Source organism: Lampris incognitus, chromosome 7 (assembly GCF_029633865.1).
Source record: "Lampris incognitus isolate fLamInc1 chromosome 7, fLamInc1.hap2, whole genome shotgun sequence".
Classification (NCBI taxonomy): domain Eukaryota; kingdom Metazoa; phylum Chordata; class Actinopteri; order Lampriformes; family Lampridae; genus Lampris; species Lampris incognitus.
The window spans coordinates 60,398,996-60,425,714 of record NC_079217.1 but is presented as its reverse complement, the minus strand read 5'-3'; the positions used below and the strand labels follow the sequence as shown (position 1 = coordinate 60,425,714).

The 26,719-nt window shown below is 47.7% G+C and overlaps 1 protein-coding gene across 1 annotated transcript; it reads left to right on the top strand.

Annotated features, from left to right (window-relative positions):
- The first annotated feature begins 509 nt into the window (after positions 1-509).
- LOC130115739 (cullin-5-like) lies at positions 510-26,171 on the top strand. Its single transcript, XM_056283545.1, has 19 exons — positions 510-533; positions 1,222-1,331; positions 4,936-5,035; positions 5,317-5,493; positions 7,065-7,206; positions 7,352-7,497; positions 8,444-8,524; positions 10,739-10,832; positions 11,565-11,695; positions 11,841-11,948; positions 12,154-12,218; positions 12,510-12,642; positions 16,625-16,756; positions 17,012-17,135; positions 17,542-17,717; positions 18,232-18,393; positions 23,523-23,641; positions 24,814-24,937; positions 25,977-26,171. Exons 1-19 carry the CDS (start codon positions 510-512, stop codon positions 26,169-26,171), a joined length of 2,343 nt encoding a protein of 780 aa, XP_056139520.1.
- Positions 26,172-26,719: the final 548 nt, after the last annotated feature.

Below are 26,719 nucleotides of genomic sequence, written 5' to 3'. Positions count from 1 at the left end.
CTCTCGGGTTGTTTTCCGTCTACTTTTCTACTTTTCATGTTCATCTAGTTTTCAGAGTGTGGCGTGATTGTTGTTCCCGATGCTGCACGCCTGCTTACTGGTAAAGGTTAAGCAGAGGGTTCAGCAGGGCAGTGAAGAAGTCCGCACAGATTTAGAGAGAGGTGTGATGTCCAAATCATGCGGATGGGTTTCGCCGATCTCTCCGTTACTTCATACTGTGGTACAGTGTAATGCCTGACTTGACTGGGTTATATACGTCTGTTGAATTGAATGAACTATTGTAGTACTTGCACCTGTGACATAGAATTTCCTCTCTGAGAGCATCTATCTATCTATCTATCTATCTATCTATCTATCTATCTATCTATCTATCTATCTATCTATCTATCTATCTATCTATCTATCTGTTATAATGGGATTCGCTGACATGACCTCCTCCCCTGCCGGCAGGGCGCAGCGGGAAGCGCCCACCTCTCGCGAGACTACGCGAGGTGACAAGTTGAGGAAACATGGCGACGTCTAATCTGCTAAAGGTAAGAGGCGCCCAGCGGTGTCGCCTTTCGCGCAGCGGCGCACTCCCGCGGCACCGCTTCGCCGTCTCTTGTGTGCCGCACGCCGGCCGGCCGAGCGCGGGTTCACCCGGAGTGGCCACGGCAGCTGTTCGGCAGCGCGTCCGAGGCAGGGCCGCGAAATGTTTAGTGTGGTCTCGCCTAGCTAACGTTAGCCGACCCGCGGAGCGTCATACGGCGGCTAGCGGAGCCGGCGGAAGACGCTCCGCGCGCTGACGAGATGACCCTAAAAATCAGCTGTGCTGCTCCCGCACCTCGCTTTGACACACACACGCACACACACACACACACACACACACACACACACACACACACACACACACACACACACACACACACACACACACTGACTTCAACGCAACGCTAGTCGCCCTTGCTTCGTATTTCAGCGTGGATGAGATTTGAAGTGTTTATCGGGTTTCAGCTGTCAGGACCTGTCCAGGACCACCATGGTGTATTTTCATGTGATTGCCCTGAAATGAGCAGCAGCGCCTCTCGGTGTCTCTGTATTGCCTTCCTCCAATCGTTGACTTTCTGCCTGTCTCCCTTTGTCCTGCTTTTCCTTCTCGCTTTCTCTTTTTCTGACTCTCTCTCTCTCTCTCTCTCTCTCTCTCTCTCTCTCTCTCTCTCTCTCTCTCTCTCTCTCTCTCAGAACAAGGGGTCCCTGCAGTTTGAGGACAAGTGGGACCTGATGAGACCCATTGTCCTCAAGCTGCTCAGACAGGAGGCCGTCACCAAGCAACAGTGGTTCGACTTGTTCTCGTAAGAGCTCTCCTTCACGCTGGCCTCGCTTTCTCTCTTATCGCCGTACGATGACGTCACAGCCCCCCCCCCCACATGAGCCACGGCTGCTCTGTTACCCGCTCGGACCACGTAAAGCCCTGCTGTTGTCCAGCTTTCTCATCAGCTGTGCTTATTACTGTGTTGTTAAGGCTGGGTTTATGCTTTTCCACTCGTGAGCATAAATCCTTGAGAAAACGGGTAAAAGAAACTGAAATTGATATTAGGAAATGGTCCATTACCTTGCTTTCTGGGGTGGATGCTCATTCTGGAGCGTGTCACGGGCATCGTTTCATCGTACCCTACTGGGAAATGTATTTGAAAATACTTGGCAGATAGCCATGCTCAGGACGGGTTAAGATCATCTCGTGGCTTCGTTGGGGTGGTGTGGTCAGTGCAAGAGTAGCAAGAGGGTCCTGAATTTTGACTCTGGCCCTTTTCTGTGGAGTTTGCATGTCCCCTCTGTTTATTTGGGCTTCCTCGAACCGTCCCAAAACATGCCAGCCAGAAGGCGCGAACTGGAGCTGTCCAGGGTGTGTAGCAGAGTTGTGCATTAGAAACGTATGTTGGTTAGCCGATCACTTGCTATGATTTTTCCCCCCCTTTAAATTTACTTTCTTCTGGCTGCAATTCCTTTTTAATCCAAGTTTTGATTCATGGGTATCAGGGGCAAGATATTAGTTTTGGACATGAAGAACATCTACTCATTCTCTCTGGTAACACCCAATACCCCACTTAAGGGCACAGTCAGAGCAGAACATGAATCTTTCCAATATCTGTGTCAAACTCACAGAACATTGAATGCTCTCCGTTATGTGTTTGCTTATAAATATACGGATTCACTGGTTACACTGGTTTACTGGTTAGACACATTCGTCACTGGTTGTTGCCCCGGACAAGCTGCCATTTTTGTATGTTTGGCTGTCCAAGAAACCAGTAGTGCCTCAACTGTACAATATAAGGAAAACTTGTTCCTAGTGCTGTAGTGTACCTGGTCAAGGGCACTTGTTTCTTTGATTTCGCATGGCCACATTTTTATTCGGTCAGTTTAGAGGTTTGTGTGTTAACTTTGAAAACTTACTTTGTGGTCATTGTTTTGTCAAAGTGACAAAAAGCCCCCTTCCTCCATAACTCGGGATGTGGTACCATCCTCCCGATGAATTAATTGAGAGCTCAACTGAGAATTATCCACTCGGTAACGTCCACATTAAAGGTGTGAGACTAAGCCGTGTGTTTGTCAGGGGATGGGGGAGTTCATTTGAAATCTTTAAAAAAAAACAACCTTTGTTTCAGCAGTGCTTTAACGATTACCGGAGTATCACCAGTGAGATAGATGTCGTTGTTTGGTCCTAGTGCGACTCGGCTTTAGAATGAACACGCAGGCCATCTTGACACCATGCTCTATGTAGGACTGCACTGTGCTTGGTTATGTGTTGCGTGTTTCATCGTATTATTCATGTATCCTTTTCTGTTTTTCTAACACCTCTCTAATTGTAGTATAGATTGTTTTGTGTCACCGATGTTTACACTGCAAAGGAGTTTACCACTGTGGTATCAGTAGTACTAATACTGCACATATTATGATGGCGGCGCAAATTCACGCTTGCAACGGCCTCACCCAGTACCGGTGTGGGAAGATGGCGGCGCAAATTCACGTCTGCAGCGGCCTCACACAGTACCATCCATGCAGTGTCTTTGTCCACGTCTGCGTCTAAGTTTGTGTATTCGTTTGATGGCTGGGAGAGCTGGTGCTGGATCGGCTGGGAGAGCTTGGTCTGATGCATCCTGTGGGCCCAGGGCCCTGCCCAGAGCCGTGCCCAAAGAGGAAACACCGAGGGCGGTCTGACAGGAAGTGGGACAGGCTAAGCTAACTGCTAGCCCATGCAGACAGGCAGTTCCGATAACACCGAGGGTGGTCTGGCGGCGGCCTCACCTAGCATTGACTGTGTTTTTAGTGTCGTTGTGTGGAGTGCGGGGAGGTGTGTTGAAGGTGTCTGGCTGGGAGAGCTGGCGGTAGATCGGCTGGGGGAGCTTGGTCTGCTGTGTCCTGTGGGCCCAAGGACCACGGCCCTGCCTGGGGCTGTGCCCGAAGAGGAAACACCAAGGGCGGTCTGACAGGACGCAGAAGCGGGGCAGGCTAAGCTAACTACTAGCCCATGCAGACCGGCAGTTCCGACAGTCATCCTGGCTGGCGTTCGCTCTCCTGGACAGAGATTTCTGTTGTTTAGTTTAGATATATATGTGTGAGTTTGGATATATGAGTTCTTGTAGTTCTTCTAGTTTTAGGATGTGTGTTTTTGTCTTTGTGTTGCACTGCTGTGGGCTGGGGAAGCGACAAAGTGTTTCTGAGTCTGACATACGTCACGTGAATTACGCTTAGCATTAAGAGTACTACTGTTAGTTCTACCACTAATACAACAATGACTAATAAAACCACAACTATGACTAGTCATTCTATAAAAAGTAACACTACTCAGCGCATGGAGTGCCATCCTTACATCCCGCTCCAGCAGCCCATATGTGGATCAGCTGGTCCTGTATTTGTGCTTTATATAACTCTCACACAATGGAAGGAACCTGTACGTAAACCTTGTTGTGACGTGGGTTCGACTCCTGCGCGGGTGGAGGAATCCCAGTTTGTTTCCATAGTACAACAATGGAGGTTGAAATGGCTCGGTGGAGAACGCTAGTCTGTAGTGTGCTGCGTGCTTTGCATCCATCTTGGACACAACACACGCCGTTTGAATAGGACTCCACTATTAGTCATGGATTAATTGCGATTTTGATATTGGTTTCCACCATCGATTGCTTGTGGCCGGGGGAAGTTAGTCTCACTGGGTTTAACTCTACACGGCTACTGTCTCCCGCTACGCTACCCGGACGCCCCTTAGTCCGTCTTTTAAAGGACATCGCAGTGCAGCGTTTCAGCCAGTCTCCACCCAGTCTGCGGTCTGTCCAGGGTGTCTCCCCGCCTGCCGCCCAATGACTGCTGGGATAGGCTCCAGCACCCCCGCGACCCCGATTGGGATAAGCGGCTTGGATAATAGATGGATGCATGATTTTTTTGGGTTGGGGTGGAGAAGTGGGAGAAGAAGCTCTGTCTCCAAAACCAGAGACGTGGAAATGCAGTCTTTGAAATCTTTTTTCAGTTTCCATCCTCTGATGTCAGAATGCGTTAATATCTCTGTTACTACGTCACCACTCGGGGCGGCGATGAAGAGTTTACCCGGTGTCCCCTCGGGGGTGAATAAAGTATTCTGATTCTGATTCGACGAAAGAGAGCGGCGTGGCTATTTTCTTATGTAAACTCTCATTGAACGCAGTTTGGCGAAGTTGTCCAGGCCATTTTTGAACTCAAGTCTTGTATTGATAGATGTCATCAGGTGGGAGTTGTGTAGACATGCTACTGCTCAAAAAAAAAAACACATTTAGATTTAATTACACTTGAATAATGACACAACACACTGCCTCTGGTTAACATCATGTCACATCATGATATTTCAGAAACATCACGTGTGATTCTTCACTGATGACATCTGAAGTTCTTCATGAACTGATGCCCTTCTGTTTCTTATCTGCCCTCCAGAGATGTCCATGCTGTGTGCCTATGGGATGATAAAGGTCCTGCCAAAATCCACCAGGCTCTCAAAGAGGACATCTTAGACTTCATCAAACAAGCTCAGGCCGTACGTGTGCTTGTGTGTCTGTGTGAGTGTGTGCTGTCCAGCTCCGTGTGTGTTTGTGTGGGTGGGTGAGCCAGAGATTGTGGATTGATAACTAAGTTGCAAAGAATTTAAAATTGATCGTCATGCCTCTCACGATGTTTACATGGCTGCTTTCCTGCAGCCACTTTATTAAGTGATCGAAAAACAATCAATAACAATTGAAGGAACTAAGCAACAAAGGTGCATGGGTTGGCTTTACCGTTTGACCTGTCCCACTTCCTCCTCCCTGGTCACCATGGCAGCGGGTGCTGAGCCACCAAGACGACACGGCGCTGCTGAAGGCATACATCGTGGAGTGGAGGAAGTTCTTCACCCAGTGTGACATCCTGCCCAAACCCTTCTGCCAGCTGGAAATCACGCTGATGGGCAAGCAGGGCAGCAACAAGAAGACCAACATGGAGGACAGCATCGTCCGCAAGGTGAGAAAGAGAGAGGGAGGAGGAGGAGGAGGAGGAGAAATGGAATGATTTTAAATACGACAAGGGGAAGCAGAAAAGTGCAAGGGAGGTGCTGAAGGGGACTGGAGATTAAGAGGGAATGTCTAGAGATGAGGGGAAAGAGCGAAGGACGTGAGTCTGGCTGTGTCCAAATACACTACTACAAAGAACTACGTACTAATAGAAAGTTCTACGTACTGTTGAGTACTGATGATCCATTAAAAGACGTGTAGTATGCATCGTAAATCTCGTTTACTATTCTCAGTCATCCAGTGAAAATGACGGCTAGTGGAACTGGCTCGCAGAACCTGTGTCATGATCACCATGCAAAATTACCATTTCCTTTTTTTTTGTGTGTGGATTTTTCCCCCCTTTTTTTCCCCAATTGTACTTGGCCAATTACCCCACTCTTCCGAGCCGTCCCGGTCGCTGCTCCACCCCCTCTGCCGATCCAGGGAGGGCTGCAGACTACCACATGTCTCCTCCGATACATGTGGAGTCGCCAGCCGCTTCTTTTCACCTGACAGTGAGGAGTTTCACCAGGGGGACGTAGCGCGTGGGAGGATCACACTATTCCCCCCCAGTCCCCCCCCGAACAGGCACCCCGACCGACCAGAGGAGGCGCTAGTGCAGCGACACATACCCACAATCCGGCTTCCCACCTGCAGACACGGCCAACTGTGTATGTAGGGACGCCCGACCAAGCCGGAGGTAACACGGGGATTCGAACCGGCGATCCCCGTGTTGGTAGGCAACGGAATAGACCGCTGCGCTACCCGGATGCCCCATCTTAGATTTTCCACTGAAAATAGTATACATCCTGCATTTTAAGTAGACTACATTTTTCCATACTATGAATACTGTAATGTAGTGTGCTAAAAATGAACGCCATCTAGTATTACGACGGCCATAGTGTGGTTATTCAGACACAACCAATGAAGTAGAGACAATATGTGGACACAATATATAGATCTGGTGATGTGAGACTAGATGTGTTGTGGGATTGGGGTTGTGGGAATCTGGTGATATAACTCAAATGTTATCATTCCCTGGTCTTAAAGGCTGCATTACAGTAAAGTGAGACAACTTTCTGAACTTATCCCACTGTTTTAGTGACATGAACCATGAGTGTCTCTACCTGCTTGGTCATCATATCCACGTTACTAATGATCACTTATCATCATTTACTGCTGTGTAAATGTCTTATGAAAGCACCAGTTGTCATCCACCAAATGTTTCATTGTCGATTGTGAGGTATTCAGTCTTTTTAACGATGGATTTGATTTGGAACGGATGTGTTATTTCCATCATTGAAGCCTCTTTGTAAAGAATGTAAAATTCTGTTAAACATACTTGACACACTTTTTAATTTTTGATGTCCTTCTCTCACGTTGTATCTCCCTCTCCGTCTTCCCCGTCTTTGTTCCGTCTCTCTTCCTCTCCTCTCTCTGTCCGTCTCTCGCTGACCTGTCTGTGTCTTTGTCCTCTGCCGTGTTTTTCTCTTTCCTCTTCTTATCTTCTCTGTTTCAACCACTCTCTCTCTCGTTCTCTAGCTGATGTTGGACACATGGAATGAGTCCATCTTCTCCAACATCAAGAGTCGTCTTCAAGACAGCGCCATGAAGCTGGTTCACGCCGAGAGGCTGGGAGAGGCCTTCGACTCCCAGCTGGTCATCGGAGTACGAGAATCTTACGGTGAGATAGAGGGAGAGAGAAGTGCCTATAATGACCTCCACATAGAACATGATCCTCACCTTGTGGTGGTCTCACACATGCACCCACAACCCTTTCTCTCTCTCTCGCTCTCTCTCTCTCTCTCTCGCTCTCTCTCTCTCTGTAGTCAACCTGTGCTCCAACCTGGAGGACAAGCTACAGATCTACAGGGATAACTTTGAGAAGGCCTACCTGGACTCAACAGAGAGGTTCTATAGAACCCAGGCCCCGTCCTACCTCCAACAGAATGGAGTCCAGAACTACATGAAATATGTACACACTATAATTATAACAGTGTTCGTGTTGTCCAGCAGTGAAGGACAGATATTATCATCAATGATAAAAACATCTCTAGATGTACAGCATTTCCAAAATGAACATAATTGGGGCATCTGGGTGGCATAGCAGTCTATTCCATTGCCTACCAACACGACGATCGCTGGTTCGAATCCCCGTGTTGCCTCCGGCTTGGTCGTGTGTCCCTACAGACACAATTGGCCGTGTCTGCGGGTGGGAAGCCGGATGTGGGTATGTGTCCTGGTCGCTACACCAGCGCCTCCTCTGGTCGGTCGGGGCACCTGTTCGGGGGGGGGAGGGAGAACTGGGGGGAATAGCGTGACCCTCCCACGCACTACGCCCCCCTGGTGAAACTCCTCACTGTCGGGTGAAAAGAAGCGGCTGGCGACTCCACGTGTATCGGAGGAGGCACGTGGTAGTCTGCAGCCCTCCCCGGGTCGGCAGAGGGGGTGGAGCAACGACCGGGATGGCTTGGAAGAGTGAGGTAATTGGCTGGGTACAACTGGGGAAAAAATGGGGGGGAATGAACACAATTACTATACCACATGTCTCCAAATTATTTGTGTAATTTTCAAACATTTATCAGTGTTAATATCTGTGTTTGAGTGCATACAAATGTGTGCACGCCGCATGTGTTGGTGTGTGTGTGTGATGGGTTGCAATGTTGGTTTATTCAACGTGTGTGCGCGTGAGTGCACAAATGCATGTGTTTAGATTGGGGCATACACATCCATGCATGTGATTCTTTCCGTCAGATCATTAAGTGATGTGTGTTTTTGTACACGTGAGTATTTGGGTGTGTGTGTGTGTGTGTGTGTAGTTTGTGTGTCTCTGTGGTGTTCAGTGTTAAGGTGTTAAGGTAAATATTTGATTGTCTGATTGACGATCTGATTTGCCGCCTGTGTCCTGTGGTTCCCTGTAGGCAGATGCCAAGCTGAGAGAGGAGGAGAAGAGAGCACTTCGATACCTAGAGACCCGTCGTGAATGTAACTCGGTTCAAGCTGTGAGTACTTCCTGGATTACTTCATCTGTTGGGTTTTTGTACCTGGAAGTGTTTAACTTCTAAATGTATGTCCGATGCTCTCCCTGGGGTTTCTCCAAATGTTTCTTAAGTTTTGTTTTCCTCGTTCAAATCGGGGGTCTATAGATAGAGGGTGTGTGTCCTCCATTGTCATTTACTGTGTCTGCCCGTTTCTCACTGTGTGAATGAGGCGCCGTCTGCGGCCGGAGCTTCAATAAACGGTCTTGACTTTTAGCGAGTGGTAACGGTTTCAAATAAAACACGACACCAAAGCAAGGAAGGGACACAATAACAACGTTACGGTGTCAGTACAGTAAATTGAATCATTTTTGACATGACCGAAAAATTTGTCAAACCAAGACTTGATCTGGACCCCTCTCTATAAAAAGAACCACAGTGTGGTTTCCTTGTATTCCCTGTATTTAGCCAGCATCTTATGGACATGTAAATCAATCAGTCAATCAATCAATCAATCTAGTTGCATCTTTGTGACAAAATATTAGAACTCTCATTTTTCAAAGAAACTCATTATTTCCCAGGTGTTAAACCTTATTTTGGACGACTATGTTGTTGGGTTAGGTTGATGTGACAGAGTGGTGCCAAATGTGAATTCGGGGGGGCAGCCGGGAACCATTGTTATGCCGATGACACCCGGCTGATCTTGTCCTTCCCTCCCTCTGGCACACAAGTAGAGACACGCATTGCTGCGTGCTTGACTGACATCTTGGAGTGGATGCCAACACACCATCTGAAGCTCAGTCTGGGCAAGACAGAGCTGATGTTCCTCCCGGGGAAAGGTTGGCTGCACCGAGACCTGGCATCACCATTGACAACACCGTGGTGACACCAACTCGGACTGCGAGGAATCTGGGTGTGATCCTGGACAACCAACTGTCATTTGCTGCAAACGGTTGCTCGCTCCTGCAGATTTCTCCTCTATAACATCAGGTGTATTCGCCCATTCCTCACTGACGAGACGACACAGGTGCTCATCCAGGCTCTGGTCATCTCCCGGCTGGACTATGGCAACTCCCTCCTTGCTGGCGCCCCGGCGTCGGCCATCAGACCTCTGGAGCTTGTTCAGAAAGCTGCAGCTCGTCTGGTGTTCAACCGCCCTAAGTTCTCCCACACAACTCCCCTTCTCATGTCCCTACACTGGCTCCCAGTAGCTGCTTGCATCCAGTTTAAGACTCTGGTGCTAGCCTACAGGGCAGTGAAAGGAACAGCTCCTTCCTATCTCCAGGCCATGATCAAGCCCTATACCCCCGCCCGACCACTTCGCTCTGCTGCCTCGGGACGCCTGGTTGCCCCGTCGCTCAGAGGCCCCTGCTGCTGATCGACCCGGTCATGGCTCTGTTCTGTCCTGGCCCCACAGTGGTGGAATGAACTCCCCACTGATGTCAGGACAGCAGAGTCGCTGCCCATCTTTCGACACAGGTTGAAAACTCACCCCTTCAAGAACTACTACCCTGTTACTTGTTCTTAACACTTACTGTACTCACTCATTTAAAAAAAAATCTCTTTCTTGTGCTTTTACTTTAGCACTGGTTTTGCTCTTAGATGCTTGTTTAGATGTACATATGACCGCTGATGACTAGTAGTTCCCCTGATTTCCTACGTTAAATGATGCACTTATTGTAAGTCGCTTTGGATAAAAGCGTCTGCTATCCAATGTAATGTAATGTGATGAACCACTGCAGCCGGGACGTGATCCCGGTTCCCCCACACCACGGGCAACTACATTAACCAGTCAAGTAAAGGGTCTGACCTGTTAGCCAACCGGCTAGTGAGTCAGACCCTTTAGTCGACTGGTTAATGTAGTCGCCCGTGGTGCAGGAGACTCGGGTTCGCATTCCAGCTGCGGCAGTTCCCGGCTGCCCCCCTGAACTCGCTATATCGGTGTCAGAAGTGGGATGGTGAGGCTGTGAGGCCATCGGAAGCGCATGCGCCCAGAGGCGTGAGGGAGGTGATATGCTGAAGCGCAGGGACGCGCTTCCCGAAGGGGGGGGTAGTGTAACGATCATGAATGAGTCGACGTGCTAGCCAGTTGGCTAACGGATCGGACCCTTTAGTCGACTGGTTAACGTAGTCGCCCATGGCGCGGGAGACCCGGGTTCGCGTCCCGGCTGCGGCGGTTCCTGGCTGCCCCCCGAATTCGCCGGATAATTTCTGGTGTCTGCCTGTGTTTCCTCACAGCTCATGGAATGTTGTGTGAATGCTCTGGTGACCTCGTTTAAGGAGACAATCCTCGCAGAATGCCCAGGGATGATCAAGCGCAATGAGACGGAGAGTAAGTACCTGTCTAGACATTACCAGCTGTTTTTAATGGTATGGTAAAGCTCAACACTTACCATCATTATCGGAGAATGCTGTGAGGTTCAGTGGTAAACAAAATGAAAAAAAGAGAGGTAAATCTGGGGATTCAAACAGCCAACCTTTTGGTCGAAAGCCTTTTCCTTAGCTAGGTTATACACCAGTACCAGTACTACTGCTACTACTACTACTACTACTACTACTACTATTTTCGGCTGCTCCCGTTAGGGGTCGCCACAGCGGATCATCCGTTTCCATCTCTTCCTGTCCTTTGTATCTTCCTCTCTCACACCAGCCACCTGCATGTCCTCCCTCACCACATCCATAAACCTCCTCTTTGGCCTTCCTCTTCTCCTCTCCCCTGGCAGCTCCATATTCAGCATCCTTCTCCCAATATACCCAGCTTCTCTCTTCCACACATGTCCAAACCATCTCAATCTTGTCTCTCTTGCTTTGTCTCCAAACCGTCCAACTTGAGCTGTCCCTCTAATATACTCATTCCTGCATGTCCTCCCTCACCACATCCATAAACCTCCTCTTTGGCCTTCCTCTTCTCCTCTCCCCTGGCAGCTCCATATACACTACAGCAGTATCAATTGTGCACAATAGCTGAAAGTACTTGTCAACTTGCGGTTTAAAAGATCTTACTTGACCTCTCTGCCTTACTTTGTGTGTGTGTGTGTGTGTGATTTGCCTCCCCTGGGTGCAGAGCTGCACCTGATGTTTTCTCTGATGGACAAAGTTCCCAGCGGGATCGAGCCCATGCTGAAAGACCTAGAAGAGCACATTATCAATGCTGGGCTTGCAGACATGGTGGCCGCCGCGGAGACCATCACCACGGTACGTACACACAGGAGCGAGCATACTCACACACACGCACACACATTATGCCGGTCATTCACTTCCCGTTAAGGGTATAGTCCACAATATGACAGACACATCTGTGTGTGTGTGTGCGTGTGTGTGTTTGTGCTTCTGCGTTCAGGATTCAGAGAAGTACGTGGAGCAGCTGCTGACCTTGTTTAACCGCTTCAGTAAGCTGGTGAAGGAGGCCTTCCAGGACGACCCCCGCTTCCTGACCGCCAGAGACAAGGTTTGTGTTCCGCCCACTGCAGCAATGTTTCTGTCAGTGGGGCTTTACGGGATTTTTGAGAAGTAGGAATTAGAAAAAAAAGCTGAATGTAAGGGGAGGAAGCATTTTCAGTGTACGACGGAGAGCGTTTAGAGCTTCTCAGCACAGCGGTGTGTGATGTATTTGCTTTCACCTTGTCATTTCTCTCCTCCTCCCCTGCCCATAGGCATACAAGGCCGTTGTCAACGACGCCACAATATTTAAACTGGAGCTGCCTTTGAAACAAAAAGGGTGAGAAATTTTTGGGGTTTTTTTGTTTTTGTTTTTTTACGTGGTGAAATATTCCAGTCCAAAGGTGTTTGTTTATTATCTGACGTGACCTCTGAGAGGATCAAGTGCAGAATGTTGGATTTTAATTTGAACTGTCCATCCATCTGTCTGTCCTCCTCTCCATGTGTTTGTCAACCTGTCTGTCTCTTCTTCTCTTTCTGTTCTTCTGTCTGGCTTTTGGTCTGCCTGTGTGTTTGTCAATGCTGCGTCCACTGTGTGTGTTAATGTATGTGTGTGTGTGTGTATGTTCAGAGTGGGTCTGAAGACCCAGCCTGAGTCCAAGTGTCCTGAGCTCCTGGCGAACTACTGTGACATGCTCCTGAGGAAAACCCCCCTCAGCAAGAAACTCACTTCTGAGGAAATAGAGCTTAAACTTAAACAAGTGGTGAGTCAGTGGGACTTCGCCCACCAGACAGGGCTTGACTCTTACTTCTCTCTAACTTGTGTAATCTTTGAGTGCCTTATTGAGTGATTATATATCTGTTACTGCTTATCTCCAATGTTGAATCTGCAAATGTTGTATGTCTGTCCATCCTGGAAGGGGCGGCACGGTGGCCCAGTGATTAGCACTGTTGCCTCACAGCAAGAGGGTCCTGGGTTCAAATCCCAGGCCATCCCAGGTCCTTTCTGCGTGGACTTTGCATGCTCTCCCCATGTCTGCGTGGGTTTCTGCCGAGTGCTCTGGTTTCCTCCCACCATCAAAGACATGTTAAGGTTAATACTCTGCCCCTGACCAAAGCAATGGAAAGAAGAGCTGGAGTTGGTCCCCAGGCGCTGCACTGCAGCTGCCCACTGCTCCTATACCATAGGATGGGTAAAATGCAGAGGATGAATTTCGTTATATGCTTGCTTACAATGACAAATAAAGTGTATTTCTTCTTATGTCTTAGAAGAGGGATCCCTCCTCTGGTTCTAGTCCTGAGGTTACTCCCATCTTCTTTTCCTGGCAAGTTTTTTTTTGCAGAGTTTTTCCTCATCTAAGTCTAGTGTCTAAAGATAGGTGTCTGTTGTAAAGCCCTCAAGGACTAATGATTTCAGGCTATGCAACACACACACACACACACATTTATATGTATATATATACTATATCAATCCATCCATCCATCCATCCATCCATTATCTTAACCGCTTATCCTGCTCACAGGGTCGCGGGGATGCTGGAGGCTATTCCAGCAGTCATTGGGCGGCAGGCGGGGAGACACCCTGGACAGGCTGCCCGGCCATCACAGGGCCAACACACACACACACACACCCATTCATTCCTAGAGACAATTTTAGTACGGCCAGTTCACCTGACCTACATTTCTTTGGACTGTGGGAGGAAACCGGAGCCCCCGGAGGAAACCCGCGCAGACACGGGGAGAACATGCAGATTCCACACAGAGGACGACCCGGGATGACCCACCAAGGTTGGACTACCCTGGGGATCGAACCCAGTACCTTCTTGCTGTGAGGCGACCACGCTAACCACTGCACCACTTTTTTTTTAACTCTCTTAAGATAGATGTAGGAAAAAAACTAATTCATAGCAGTATAAGCCTGTTTCGTGCGTCATAACTTGGCAGCTGATGAGTACACAGGCAAATGGAAACCATGAGGAGGCAGCAAGGAGATCAGCTACAGCCAAATACCTCCAGAGAGTGAGGCAGGTCCTGAGGATCCAGCTCAATGGGAAAAATAAGATCCAAGCCATCAACACATATGCCCTACCAGTCATCATACCCAGCTGGAATAATAAGCTGGCAAAAGGAGAAGGTAAAGGCCACATCAGGACATGGAAAATCCTCACAATGCATGGAAGGTTCCACAAGAAGTCCAGCAGCCTGAGACGGTACAATATGCGAAAAGATGGGGGCCAAGGGTTAGAGTGTCAGAGCAACTATCCAGGATGAAACAAGGAACATCCATGAGTACATCAGAAAGAGGGCCCCTAGGATGAACTGCTAAGTGAGTACCTCGCTCACTCAGCAGAAGACAGATAGTGGGGAGGAAGAAGAGGAGGAGGTATGGAAGACTAAGCCCCTCCATGGGCTGTACCATCGACAGAAGACGTGGCTGATATCAAGAAATCCTACCAGTGGCTTGAAAAGGCTGGACTGAAGGACAGAGGCTCTGATCATAGCAGCATAAGAATAGACACTCAGCACCAGATCAACTGAGGCAGGGGTCTACCACACCAGACAAAATCCAAGATGCAGGTTGTTCAAAGACGCCCCTGAGACAGTCCAGCACTTTGTAGCAGGGTGTTAAATGCTAGCTGGGAAAGCATACACTGAAAGGCATAACCAGGTTGGCTGGGATAGTGTACAGGAACATCTTTACTGAATACAGACTTGGAGTCCCCAAGTCCAAATGGGAGCCATCACCAAAGGACGTTGAGAATGGCTGAGCTAAGATCCTGTGGAACATCAAGTTCCAGACTGACAAGCAGGTGCTGGCTAACCAACCAGACATTGTGGTGGTCGACAAGGAACAGAAGACCGCAGTAGTGATCAATGTAGCAATCCCAAGGGACGACAACATCAGGAAGAAAGAGCATGAGAAGCTGGAGAAATACCAAGGGCTGAAGGAAGAACTAGAGTGGATGTGGAAGGTGAAATCCACAGTAGTCCCAATGGTAACAGGGGCACTAGGGGCTGTGATCCCCAAACTGGGAGAGTGGCTCAAGCAGATTCCAGGAACAACATCTGAGGTCTCAGTCCAGAAGAGTGCAGTCCTTGGAACAGCTAAGATACTGCACAGAACCCTCAAACTCAACTCCCAGGCCTCTGGTAGAGGACTCGAGCTTGAGGGAGACACACATCACCCGAAAAAGGGTGAGAGGGTGATATGCAAGCAGATATGGTGGTGTGTATAATAGTATATACACTGATCAGCCAAAACACTAAACCGCCTGCCTAATATTGTGTAGGTCCGCCTCATGCCACCAAAACAGCTCTGACCTGTCCAGACATGGACTCCACAAGACCTCTGAAGGTGTCCTCTGATATCTGGCACCAAAAATTAGCAGCAGATCCTTTAAGTCCTGTAAGTTGCGAGGTGGGGCCTCCATGGATCGGACTTGTTTTCCCAGCACATCCCATAGATGCTTGATTGGATTGAGAGCTGGGGAAATTGGAGGCCAAGGCAACACCTTGAACCCTTTGTCATGTTCATCAAACTATTCCTGAACAACTTTTGCAGTGTGGCAGAATACATTATCCTGCTGAAAGAAGTCACTGCCATTAGGGAATACTGTTGCCATAAAGGGGTGTACTTGTTCTCCAAGAGTATCTGGTAGGTGTTATGTATCAAAGTAACATTCACATGAATGCTAGGACCCAAGGTTTCCCAGCAGAACATTGGCCAGAGCATCACACTGCCTCCACTAGCTTACCTTCTTCCCATAGTACATCCTGATGCCATCACTTTCCCAGGTGAACGATGCATATGCACCCAGCCGTCCACAGGATGTAAAAGAAAACGTGATTCTTCAGACCAGGCCACCTTCTTCCATTGTCCAGTTCTGATGCTCATGTGCCCATTGTAGGCACTTTTGGTGGTGGACAGGGGTCATCATGGGCATTGACTTGTCTGCGGCCATGCAGTCCTATGTGCAGCAAGCTGTGATGCGCTGTGTGTTCTGACACCTGTCTATCTTAGCCAGCGTTAACGTTTTAAGCAATTTGAGCTACGGTAGCTCTTCAGTGGGATTGGACCAGATGGGCTAGCCTTCGCTCCCCACGTGCATCAGTAAGCCTTGGGTGCCCGTGACCTGGTTGCTGGTTCACTGGTTGTCCTTCCTTGGACAACTTTTGGTAGATATTAACCACTGCATACAAGGAACACCCTACAAGACCTGTCGTTTTGGAGATGCTCTGACCCAGTCGTCTAGCCATCACAATTTGGCTCTTGTCAAAGTTGCTCAAATCCTTAGGCTTGCTCATTTTTCCTGCTTCCAACACATCAACTTCAAGAACTGACTGTTCACCTGCTGCCAAATATATCCCATCCCTTGACAGGTGCCATTGTAATGAGATAATCAATCTTCTTCACTTACCAGTCAGTGGTTTTAATGTTTTGGCCGATCGATGTATATATCGCACACAGGAACAAATCTCTTTTTGCTAGCCACAGGGTTTTGCTTATTTAGATCCAGATGCAGTATTTGCCAGATGGAGAGGTTAAGGTTGATTAAGGCCCCCTGAGTCTCAGGCCTTGGCTGGTTTTTGGGATGCTCCTATATTTCTCTGTAGTTTACACCATGTTTCTTGTAAACCTCCTGTGGTCACTTTTCTTTTTCTTTATTCTCTTTCTCTGTGTGTCTGACTCCCCCTCACCCATTTTCTATGTCTGTCTGTCTCTCTTTCTGTCTCTGCCTTTTTCAGCTCTTGGTATTAAAGTATGTCCAGAATAAAGACGTGTTCATGCGTTACCACAAGGCTCACCTGACCAGGCGTCTGATCCTGGACATCTCAGCAGACAGTGAGATAGAGGAGAACATGGTGGAGTGGCTCAGGGTGAGAGAGAGACACCCACACGTACATACACACACACACACACACACACACACACACTGCAGCATACACACTCGGACGATTACACACTTACCCATCCATGGCAACACAGATACAAAGGAACAAATTCACAAAACATTGTCACTCCATGTGAAGTCACTCAGTGTTTTCTCGTCTACTCTTACTTCACTCCCTCCTCCTCTGTCCTCTCCCTCCGTCCTGTTCCTCTGTTTCCTATGTGCCCCCCTGCTTTTACAGGAAGTGGGCATGCCGGCTGACTATGTCAACAAGCTAGCGAGGATGTTTCAGGATATCAAAGTCTCAGAGGATCTTAACCAGGTCTTCAAAGAGATGCACAAACACAACAAGCTGGCACTGCCAGGTAGGAGATGCACACACAAATACACACACGCACACACAAATATACGCACAGCATGTGTGCACGCATTTAGAGAGCACAGCTACTTTTTTTATTTCAACTTTAATCTGAGAGTTTCTAGACAGATACAGCAGATGGAAGTAATTCAGAAATGTGACAGTCCAACATCCTGAGTCTGGGTAACAGACAGGGGGCGCCGAGTGCAGAGAGAGGGAAGTGTCTTCACAGGGCCCCCCAAGAAGCAAGGGGCCCTTATCAAAGGCTTAACACACATGTACTTAAGTAGATGCATCACATTTTGGGGGTTTCAACGTCACATCTTGTCAGGGGGCCCAGAATTCTTAGCAGTGTCCGAACCCCCACCCAATCGCTTGCCGCAGTAAAAGACTGTGCCTGCTCTCCCCTGCAGCGGACAGTGTGAACATTAAGATCCTGAATGCGGGGGCGTGGTCACGGAGCAGCGAGAAAGTCTTTGTCTCCCTGCCGACCGAACTGGAGGACCTGATCCCTGAGGTGGAGGATTTCTACAAGAGGAACCACAGCGGACGCAAACTCCATTGGCACCACCTCATGTCCAATGGCATTGTGAGTGAACACACACACACACACACACACACACACACACACCACCTTCTGTGTGATCTGGCTCTTAAGCTTGTTGAGGTGGGAGGTGTTCCACAGGGGTCCATACGAGGGAATATATTATCGCTTCAATGCCAATGGTTTGCACATGGGCTAAATGAGAAAAGATGTGCGTCAGCATGTATAACAATCAGTAATTAATGGCGGTGTAAAAGATTTGGTGTATCCCCTAGTCATCCGAAGTTGCCTGCTGGTGTCAAATTATAACATGACCTCAAGTCAAATACAGCCTCACACCAGCAGGAACTTTGTGAACTGGTTGGCTGGAGTTGATCAGTTCAACCTGTCTCTGGGCGGTCACTTCCCAGTGTGATCTCAGAAGGTGCTTGAAATGGCTTAATGGCTCGCTAATTGTGCACCTAGTGGCATAATATGGGGCTTTTAACAGAATTAACAAGCATCACACTTGTGTAAAAATGGTACAACCATCTAATATTTTGTACTCCTATCCCCTCAGATCACCTTTAAGAACGAGGTTGGCCAATATGACCTTGAGGTGACGACCTTCCAGCTGGCGGTGCTGTTTGCGTGGAACCAGAGGCCTAGAGAAAGGATCAGCTTCGAGAACCTCAAACTTGCCACAGAACTACCAGATGCAGAGCTACGGCGCACACTCTGGGTCAGAACACACACACACACACACACACACACACACACACACAGGGTAAAACAGCACGTAGACATATACAGTCCTTAGACAGGGTTCCCGCCGGGTCTTAAAAAGTCTTAAATTTGATCTAAAATGTGTCTTTTGGTCTTAAATATGGTTTTGATAGGTCTTAGAAATATAACTTCTCTGACAGGTGTTTGAGGGATGTGTCCGGGCTGCAGTGTAGGTACTACAGTAAATAGTCAGTTCCGCTGCAATAATCCGTATTGAAAGAAAACAACATGGAACCAATAGTCATTACTTTGCAGCTCCCCGGTCAGTTTATCGGAGAACACCGAACTGGTGTTTTGTGTTTGTGTCCTGTAGCGGGTGTCATGCTGTCAGTCCGAGCCAGGAGATAAATGAATGCTAAAGTCTTTAACTTCTGTCTGTTACCTTTCTAACCTCATGAGGAAGTGCAAATTCCACTACCAGTGGTTGGAGAAAAGCACATTTAGTGCTTGGTTGAAACCGTTGGAGGGGAAAGTTTCTGAAGCCCACTGACGCAAGAAAACTATTAAACTCGGGACATTTAGGGTAAAGGCTTTAGAATGGCAGACTCCATTCATACCCCCACACCTGTACTGTTGTTGTTTTTTTACTGCGTGTTCATTGGAAGAACTGTTCTGATGGAACGTGATGTTGTTCTTGTTGAATGTTAATGAATTTACTTTGTAAGTCATTCTAGGACTTTTTTATTTTTTCATGGGAATTTTCCTTCATTCTCTTTTGCTGGGAAATATGTCTTAAATTTTATTCAAAGCGGTCTTAAAAGCTCTTAAATTTAATGTTGAAACCTGCAGGAACCCTGTTAGTTGAGACAAAAGATAGATGGTTAAACACACTCTAGATAAGAGTGTGTTTAACAGATGGAATCTTGGAGAGGATACAGACAGACACCAATGGAAAGACCAACACTGAGTGAGGGGTAATCAGCTGTTGCTTTGGGTCAGAATAGTAAAAGATAAACCAACTGATTCTCAAGGTTAGAGAATAGAGAGACACAATTACTGGACGAGACATTCTGAAAAAATCGGAGGAAAACTGCGTTCCAGCCTGCTGCTTGCTGCTTGATATAGTGAGGGTTTTTCGACCGCGTAGTGGGATGGCCCGGCAGGTGCGGTTCCCTGCCCAGGCACAGTGTTGAGTGGGCAATTTTTGGGCCACCTTTTCTAGGCCATTCCCCAAATGGGGTGAGCAGTGCGGTCCCTAAATAGGGCTGCTCAGACGCACAGGGGTCTGCCAGAAACCGCTGCCACTCAGTCCCAGCTGCTAGCGACTGTTGCCCTGTGCCGCTGGCGTGCAGAGTTCCAGCTAAGAGCTCCCAGCTCATTCGGACCTGCTCCCATCATTGGATACTCCATCGCCGCCAGACTTTGTGAGGTGGGGGACTCAGGTAGCAGGAGAAGATACCTGCGCAGAGATGGTTTTTAAAGTGGCATGGGGGGTGCGCTTACCCCAACGCCACTGACTTGATTGTAGAGGAGATGGTTATGATGGCAAGGGGGACCCCTAGACTACCGGCACCTCCACATAACTGCAGGAGGCTGCCGGAAATCCAGTTTTCGAAAAAAGCCTCAAAGCGTGCCGCCACAACTTGCTTTTCTGTTGGGGTGTGCTCCCTTAGCCTTTTGTCTTCCCGGACTCACCCACAAAGCAGCGGGCAGTGGTTGATAGGTGCCAGGGCATATCCGCCAGGGTGGGCCTGCGCACTGTATCTCTGGGGCCCACTGCTCCTCCGAGATCCCCTGCCGAGTTAGCCTGGGGCCACAAGACCCCAGTTAGCATGTGTGGCTGCAGGGAGGCCTGGCAGGAGTCTTGGTGAAGGAGAGGCTATGTACTGGCGAGGGAAGGCTTACATGCTAGGATGCTCCCCTGTTTGCCACAAGGGCTAGCCAGCGGCAGCGAGCTAAAGGCAGGAGGGTTGCAAGCAGGTTAGAAGAACACATGCACCTTCCCTCCAACTACGCACTTTCTTCTTTCCAGTCCTTATCTTGCAATCCTCAGTAAATTCAGATTCAGCTTCAGAGCAACTTTATTATTATTACTTTATTATTATGCCACGAGGGGGAATTCGTTTGGTCCTGTGCTCCACACATAAAGACACAAAGAGACACCATGAAGTCCACAAGAAAAACAACGGAACACACAGTAAAACCACAACATGATCATAATAAAGCACATCTGATCATATTGAGGCAGAATAAAACAATAAAGTCTAATAAGAACAGTCAATCCATCCGTCCATCCATCTGTCCATCCATCCATGCATCCATCCATCCATCCATCCATTATCCAAACCGCTTATCCTGCTCTCAGGGTTGCGGGATGCTGGAGACTATCCCAGCAGGGGAGACACCCAGCACAGGCTGCCAGGCCATCACAGGGCCAACACACACACACACACACACACACACACACACACACACATACACACACATTCACACCTAGGGACAATTCAGTATGGCCGATTTAGTACAGCCCTCCCCGGATCAGCAGAGGGGGTGGAGCAGTGACCGGGACGGCTCAGTAGAGTGGGGTAATTGATTGGATACAAATGGGGAGAAAAAAAGTGGGGGGGGGGGGGGGCGACCAGTAACATGTCCTCGGCACCTCAGGAGGTTCGATATGCAAATTGGTATGAGTTTAGCATGGGTGAGACACAGAGGAGAACTGACATAAGGGCTGTGGGACAGAGGTTGTTCCTATCTCTTGATCTGTTGTTTTTGGGTCCAGGTATATGACCCAGCGAGTCTGGACTTATCCCACTTTTCAGTCACAGCTGGAACAGTTGCTGAAGTAGTGACGCGAGCTGTTGTGCGGTGTCAGTAGTAAGCCAATAAGACTTACTACTGACACCGTCCGGTCCGCTTGCTGTCCCTGGGCGGACACGTTCTGAAGCATTGTTTGATATCTTCAACAGAAATCAGTATATGGACAGCTGGTGTACCGTCTGAACTGTCCAGTGCCGCTTTCTTTTGTGACAAAAAAATCACATGCCTTCCTGCTGTAATTTCTCTAGAGTAATTTTCCACTTTGTCTTCTTGGGCAGCCTTCCACTCCCTGATCTTGATTTTAAGTCGCTTCTGTGTACGTTTCCTTTCGTCTTTGCTACCCCTGAGGAGCCCCTGTAGTTCCCGGGTCAGCCATGCTTTATTGTTTGGGAAGATGTTTTCCGTGTTTTTAGGGATAACGGGCTCCTCACAGAGACGGCTGTAAGCCGTGACAGTGTCTCCTGCCTCCTCCTGGTCGGCGGTGCTGCCCAGTCAGTGGACTCACAGCAGTCCTGGAGGGCCTCGGTGGCATCAGGAGTCCAGCTTTTAATTTTCCCCTTTTTTGCCTTGTCCCACTGCAACCGTGGGACAGACTGGGACCAGCTGCTCCATCTTGTGATCCGACTCCCCGAGATGTGATGGCGTCTTGGAGGAGTATGCCCCTGGGATGTTAGCGTAGCAGAGGTCCAGGCAGGCATCATTTTGGGTAGGACATGTGACATATTGGTGGTAAGATGGTAGGGTTCCAGACAGACTGCGTGAATTAAAATCTCCCATCATGAGCTTTACTGCGTCAGGTGATTCAGTCCCAGCCTGGGATGCCGGGTCATGGATCCTGTTGGCTGCTATACTTGTATCAGCAGGTGAGGCTATGTAGACAAGGAACAGCAGGACCTGATTTATTTCCCATGGCAGGTAATATGTAATATGGCCGTTTTTTAAGAGCTCAACTTCCTTAGTGCAAATCATGTGCTTTGTTGTAAGTTGGGTTGGATTACAGTATACTTCCCATGAATGAACATCAGCTGTCAATAAAGCTACTGGAGGAAAGGACATACCATTTACTGCTTCGTCATGCACATCACATGCACAATGTCCAATGGGGAAGGGAGAGGTCCAACATTTAACAATTCAAAAACACGTGATCGCTAACGGTCCAATGGGGGGGGGGGTTGTTATTTGTGTATTGTCATGATTTATTTATAATTACAAAATAGGTGCTTATATCTATGTCTGCAGCTGCTGGCAAATTCATTCCTGCTCTTCAATGTGGACATTTCTGGTTTGCAAATGATAAAATATTTTTCAGTTAGACATAGATTGCACATTTTACTACTGAACCAGTAGTAAAATGTGCAATCTATGTGTGTGTGTGTGTGTGTGTGTGTGTGTGTGCGCGCGTGTGCTCCACAGAATCAAAGAAGAAAGGGTGAAATAGATAAATAACCCTCACAAGGAAGGACAGGATCGGGATGAGATAGAAAGCAGGATTACATAATAAAGAAAGTAAAATAAATGAAGACAAATCTTAATCAACATTTAGATAAAAAGGAAAGTGAAATAGACGAAAGTCATAGAAAGGATGCCAACCAAGAACACTGTAAACGTACAAAAAAAAAGCCAGTTAAAAACAGATGATACTGACTGATAAAGACAGACGATACTGACTGAGAAAGACAGACGATACTGATACTGACTGATAAAGACAGATGATACTGACTGAGAAAGATAGACGATACTGACTGATGAAGACAGATGATACTGACTGAGAAAAACAGATGATACTGACTGATAAAGACAGACAGTACTGACTGATAAAGACAGATGATACTGACTGATGAAGACAGATGATACTGACTGATGAAGACAGACAATACTGACTGATAAAGACAGATGATACTGACTTATAAAGACCGATGACACTGACTGATGAAGACAGATGATACTGACTGATAAAGACAGATGATACTGACTGATAAAAACAGACTATACAGACTGATGAAGACAGGTGATACTGACTGATAAAGACAGGTATTCTGATTCTGATGATACTGACTGATAAAGACAGATGAAGCTGACTGATAAAGACGGATGATACTGACTGATAAAAGACAGATGACACTGACTGATGAAGACAGATGATACTGACTGGTAAAGACAGAGGAAACTGACTGATGAAGATAGATGATACTGACTGATAAAGACAGATGATACTGACTGATGAAACAAATGATACTGACTCTGCTTGCCTGATCTGTTCAGATGCTGTGTTAGATGTTCTCATCCCTCTGTTGCGTTACGCTGTGTTGTGTTGTGTACTTGCAGTCGCTGGTCGCCTTCCCTAAGCTGAAGAGGCAGGTGCTCTCCTATGAGCCTCCGGTCAGCTCTCCCAAAGACTTCACCGACAGCACCCTCTTCTACGTCAACCAGGAGTTCTCGCTCATGTACGTTTCACAACACATCCGGAATATTCTGTTGCTTCCAGTTAAAAAGAAAGGAAAGACAAGTCAGTGAATTGTTCACAACACTAATTTAAGATAGCTATGTTCTGGATATTTCATTTTTGGTAGTATGTTTCTAAGCCACCTAAACCAGGAAGTTCTCTTTCCTACATTTTCCCAGCAGTCCCATGTTCCCATGGACTCTGAGTGGTTCAGGCATGGCTTTTATCTGTATATTTTATGCATTCATTTATTTTTTTACAGTTCTTTTCTGGCCAGTTTGAAAGTTTCACCCCTCCATGACCCTGCCTTACGCTAGGCTAATCTGTGAATGATCCCTACGTATGATACGAGTGTAAAGCTAACGCTAGGCTAATCTGTGAATGATCCCTACATATGATACGAGTGTAAAGCTAACGCTAGGCTAATCTGTGAATGATCCCTACGTTTGATACGAGTGTAGACTACATATGATACGAGTGTAAAGCTAACGCTAGGCTAATCTGTGAATGATCCCTATGTATAATATGAGTGTAAAGCTAACACTAGGCTAATCTGTGAACGATCCCTACGTACTATAGATGGCCATTTGTTAGCAGCTTGCTTTACTGACTGAATGCTTCAGAATTTGAAAAATGGAGGTATTTAACACAACAAAACATCCAAATGTTGTTAGCTAATGTTGAATACAGACATTATCTTTGACTGTAGCAGTCGATGAAAAACACCTTCGTTTTTCCTGCAGAGGAAAACCCAATGGATGCCCTTTCTGATGTAGGACATCAGCAAGTCATGTGCAGCAATCATGGTGTATGGAAAAGAGAAACTGCTATCGTCTTTTTTGTTTTTTGGCATTGCATTGTCCTTGATTTTAACAACATTTAAATCTGAAATGAGATGGAAAGTGGAATTGTGTAAAAATCCTGCAAAATTATAGAAATTAGTACTGCAATGTGCTCTGCTCCTGCCTGGGAAAGGGGGTATTGGCTGCTAGGTGTAGGTTTGATTTTTAGCCTATAAAACAGTAAATCTGTTGCATTAAGCACTCAGGATGGGAAACGATTGTAATTTTAAAGCAGAAAACCCTTTGACATTAGGTTTTGGTTTTTTTTTTTTTTTGGTCCAAGTTGAATATTGATTCATAATTATGTGTTTGTTTTGTTTTGTCTTTTCAGCAAAAACTCCAAAGTCCAGAAGCGGGGAAAGATTAATCTGATTGGTCGCCTGCAGCTGACCACCGAGCGGATGAGAGAGGAGGAGAATGAAGGAATTGTTCAGCTCAGGATTCTGAGAACTCAGGTGTGGAAGCAGCAACATGACCTCAAACACTTCTCAGCAAACAATGAGGAGCTTCTTTTTTTTTTCCTTCACTGTGCAAACCTAAAGCTTATAAACCAACAAAAAATACATGTAGTTGTGATGCAGGGCCCACTGGTTTTGGCCTTTTATGCATTTTCTTTGACCATGGTAATAAAAGGTAGGCCTGGGGGGGGGCGCCCTAGTGGCTCACCTGGTAGAGCGTGTGCCACCCACATAAGGCTGAGTCTTTACTGCAGTGGCCTGGGTTCGAATCCGGCGCGGGCCCTTTGCGGCATGTCTTCCCTTCTCTCTCCCCTGTCTTTCCTGTCTCCTCAACTATCACTGTCCAATAAAGGCAGAAAAAACAAAAAAGTAGGCCTGTTGTAGCTCTGGCCAGTGAGGCTGGGAAGTCAGGGTAGGCAGCCCAATGAAGCTCAGAGTCCCTCCCCTTCTTCATTGTGATTGGTCAGCTCAGAGAACGAGATGCATGTCACCAGTACACCTCTACTAAGTGGTTATATTTAACGTAGAAATGACAGAGGTGATTTGAAATATTGAGAATAATAATTTAGAGTAACAGCTTATCCCTTTCTGCAGACTGACATAAATCTTTGAGGAGCTAGTTTGTTTTTCATATAGGTGGTAGTCATGAAGCCAGGGCTGTGCTGTGCATGAGCTCATGGGGAGATGAAGAGCGCTGCAGCATCTCTCTCCCGTGTAAAAGACTTTTCACTCCTGGTTTTACTGCGGTGTTTCCAGTGGTCACCGTGTTGTTAATGAACTGGCTGTTGTTTGGTGAAAAAAACAAAAACGTGAATTAATGGTTAAGTACCTCTCTTTATTCTGCCTCCTTCCTGTTCTCCCTCTATCCACCTTTCTTCTTGTACTCTATTCTCTCTCTCCCTCTCCTTGTCTACCCCACTGACCCCCATCTCTCTCTCACTCCTGCTTTCTCTCTCTCTCTATCTCCCTCTCTCACTCTTGCTCTCTCTCTCACTCTCGCTCTCTCTCTCTTGCTCTTGCTCTCTCTCTCTCTCAGGAGGCCATCATCCAGATCATGAAGATGAGGAAGAGGATCAGTAACGCCCAGCTGCAGACGGAGCTGGTGGAGATCCTGAAGAACATGTTCCTGCCCCAAAAGAAGATGATCAAGGAGCAGATCGAGTGGCTCATCGAGCACAAGTACATTAAGCGGGACGAAGCTGACATAAACACCTTCATCTACATGGCTTAGGAGTTGGGGAGGAAGGCAGCGGCGGCGGAGGGGGGAACGCACTCCCCCAAACAGCTCTTGTTTGTTTGAAAACACCCAGCCCATGACGGACGCTTCAAACACCGAGAGAAGGGTGGGGGGGGTGGGGGTTTGAGGGTTCAGCTTGATGACGATTCAGGAGGAGGAGGAGTTGACGTTGGACGGGGAGGAAGGGGAGGGGTTTTGACATGCAGGAGATTACGCATGTGGAAGTGTGAGGAGGATGAGGATTCTCCGCCAAAGGAAGGGGTGTTTATCATTTGAGTGTGAGACAACCTGCCGGTAGGGGGGGAGGGGTGAGGAGTGGGTTGTTGTGGTGGTGGAACGGGGTTGGGGGGTCTGCTACGTCAGCAGGCCTGTTGACCTACCAGACCCGGCTGTTGTCTCCGGCGCCCCCGAGTGTTAACAGCGGGAGAGGGGCAGCGGCCTGCGCCCGTCTGCCTATCGGCTGTGGACAAGTTACGTAGAGGTAATGAAATAACTTCCTGCCTTACTTTACTTTGCAATGGACTACGCGAGAGGAACCCGGA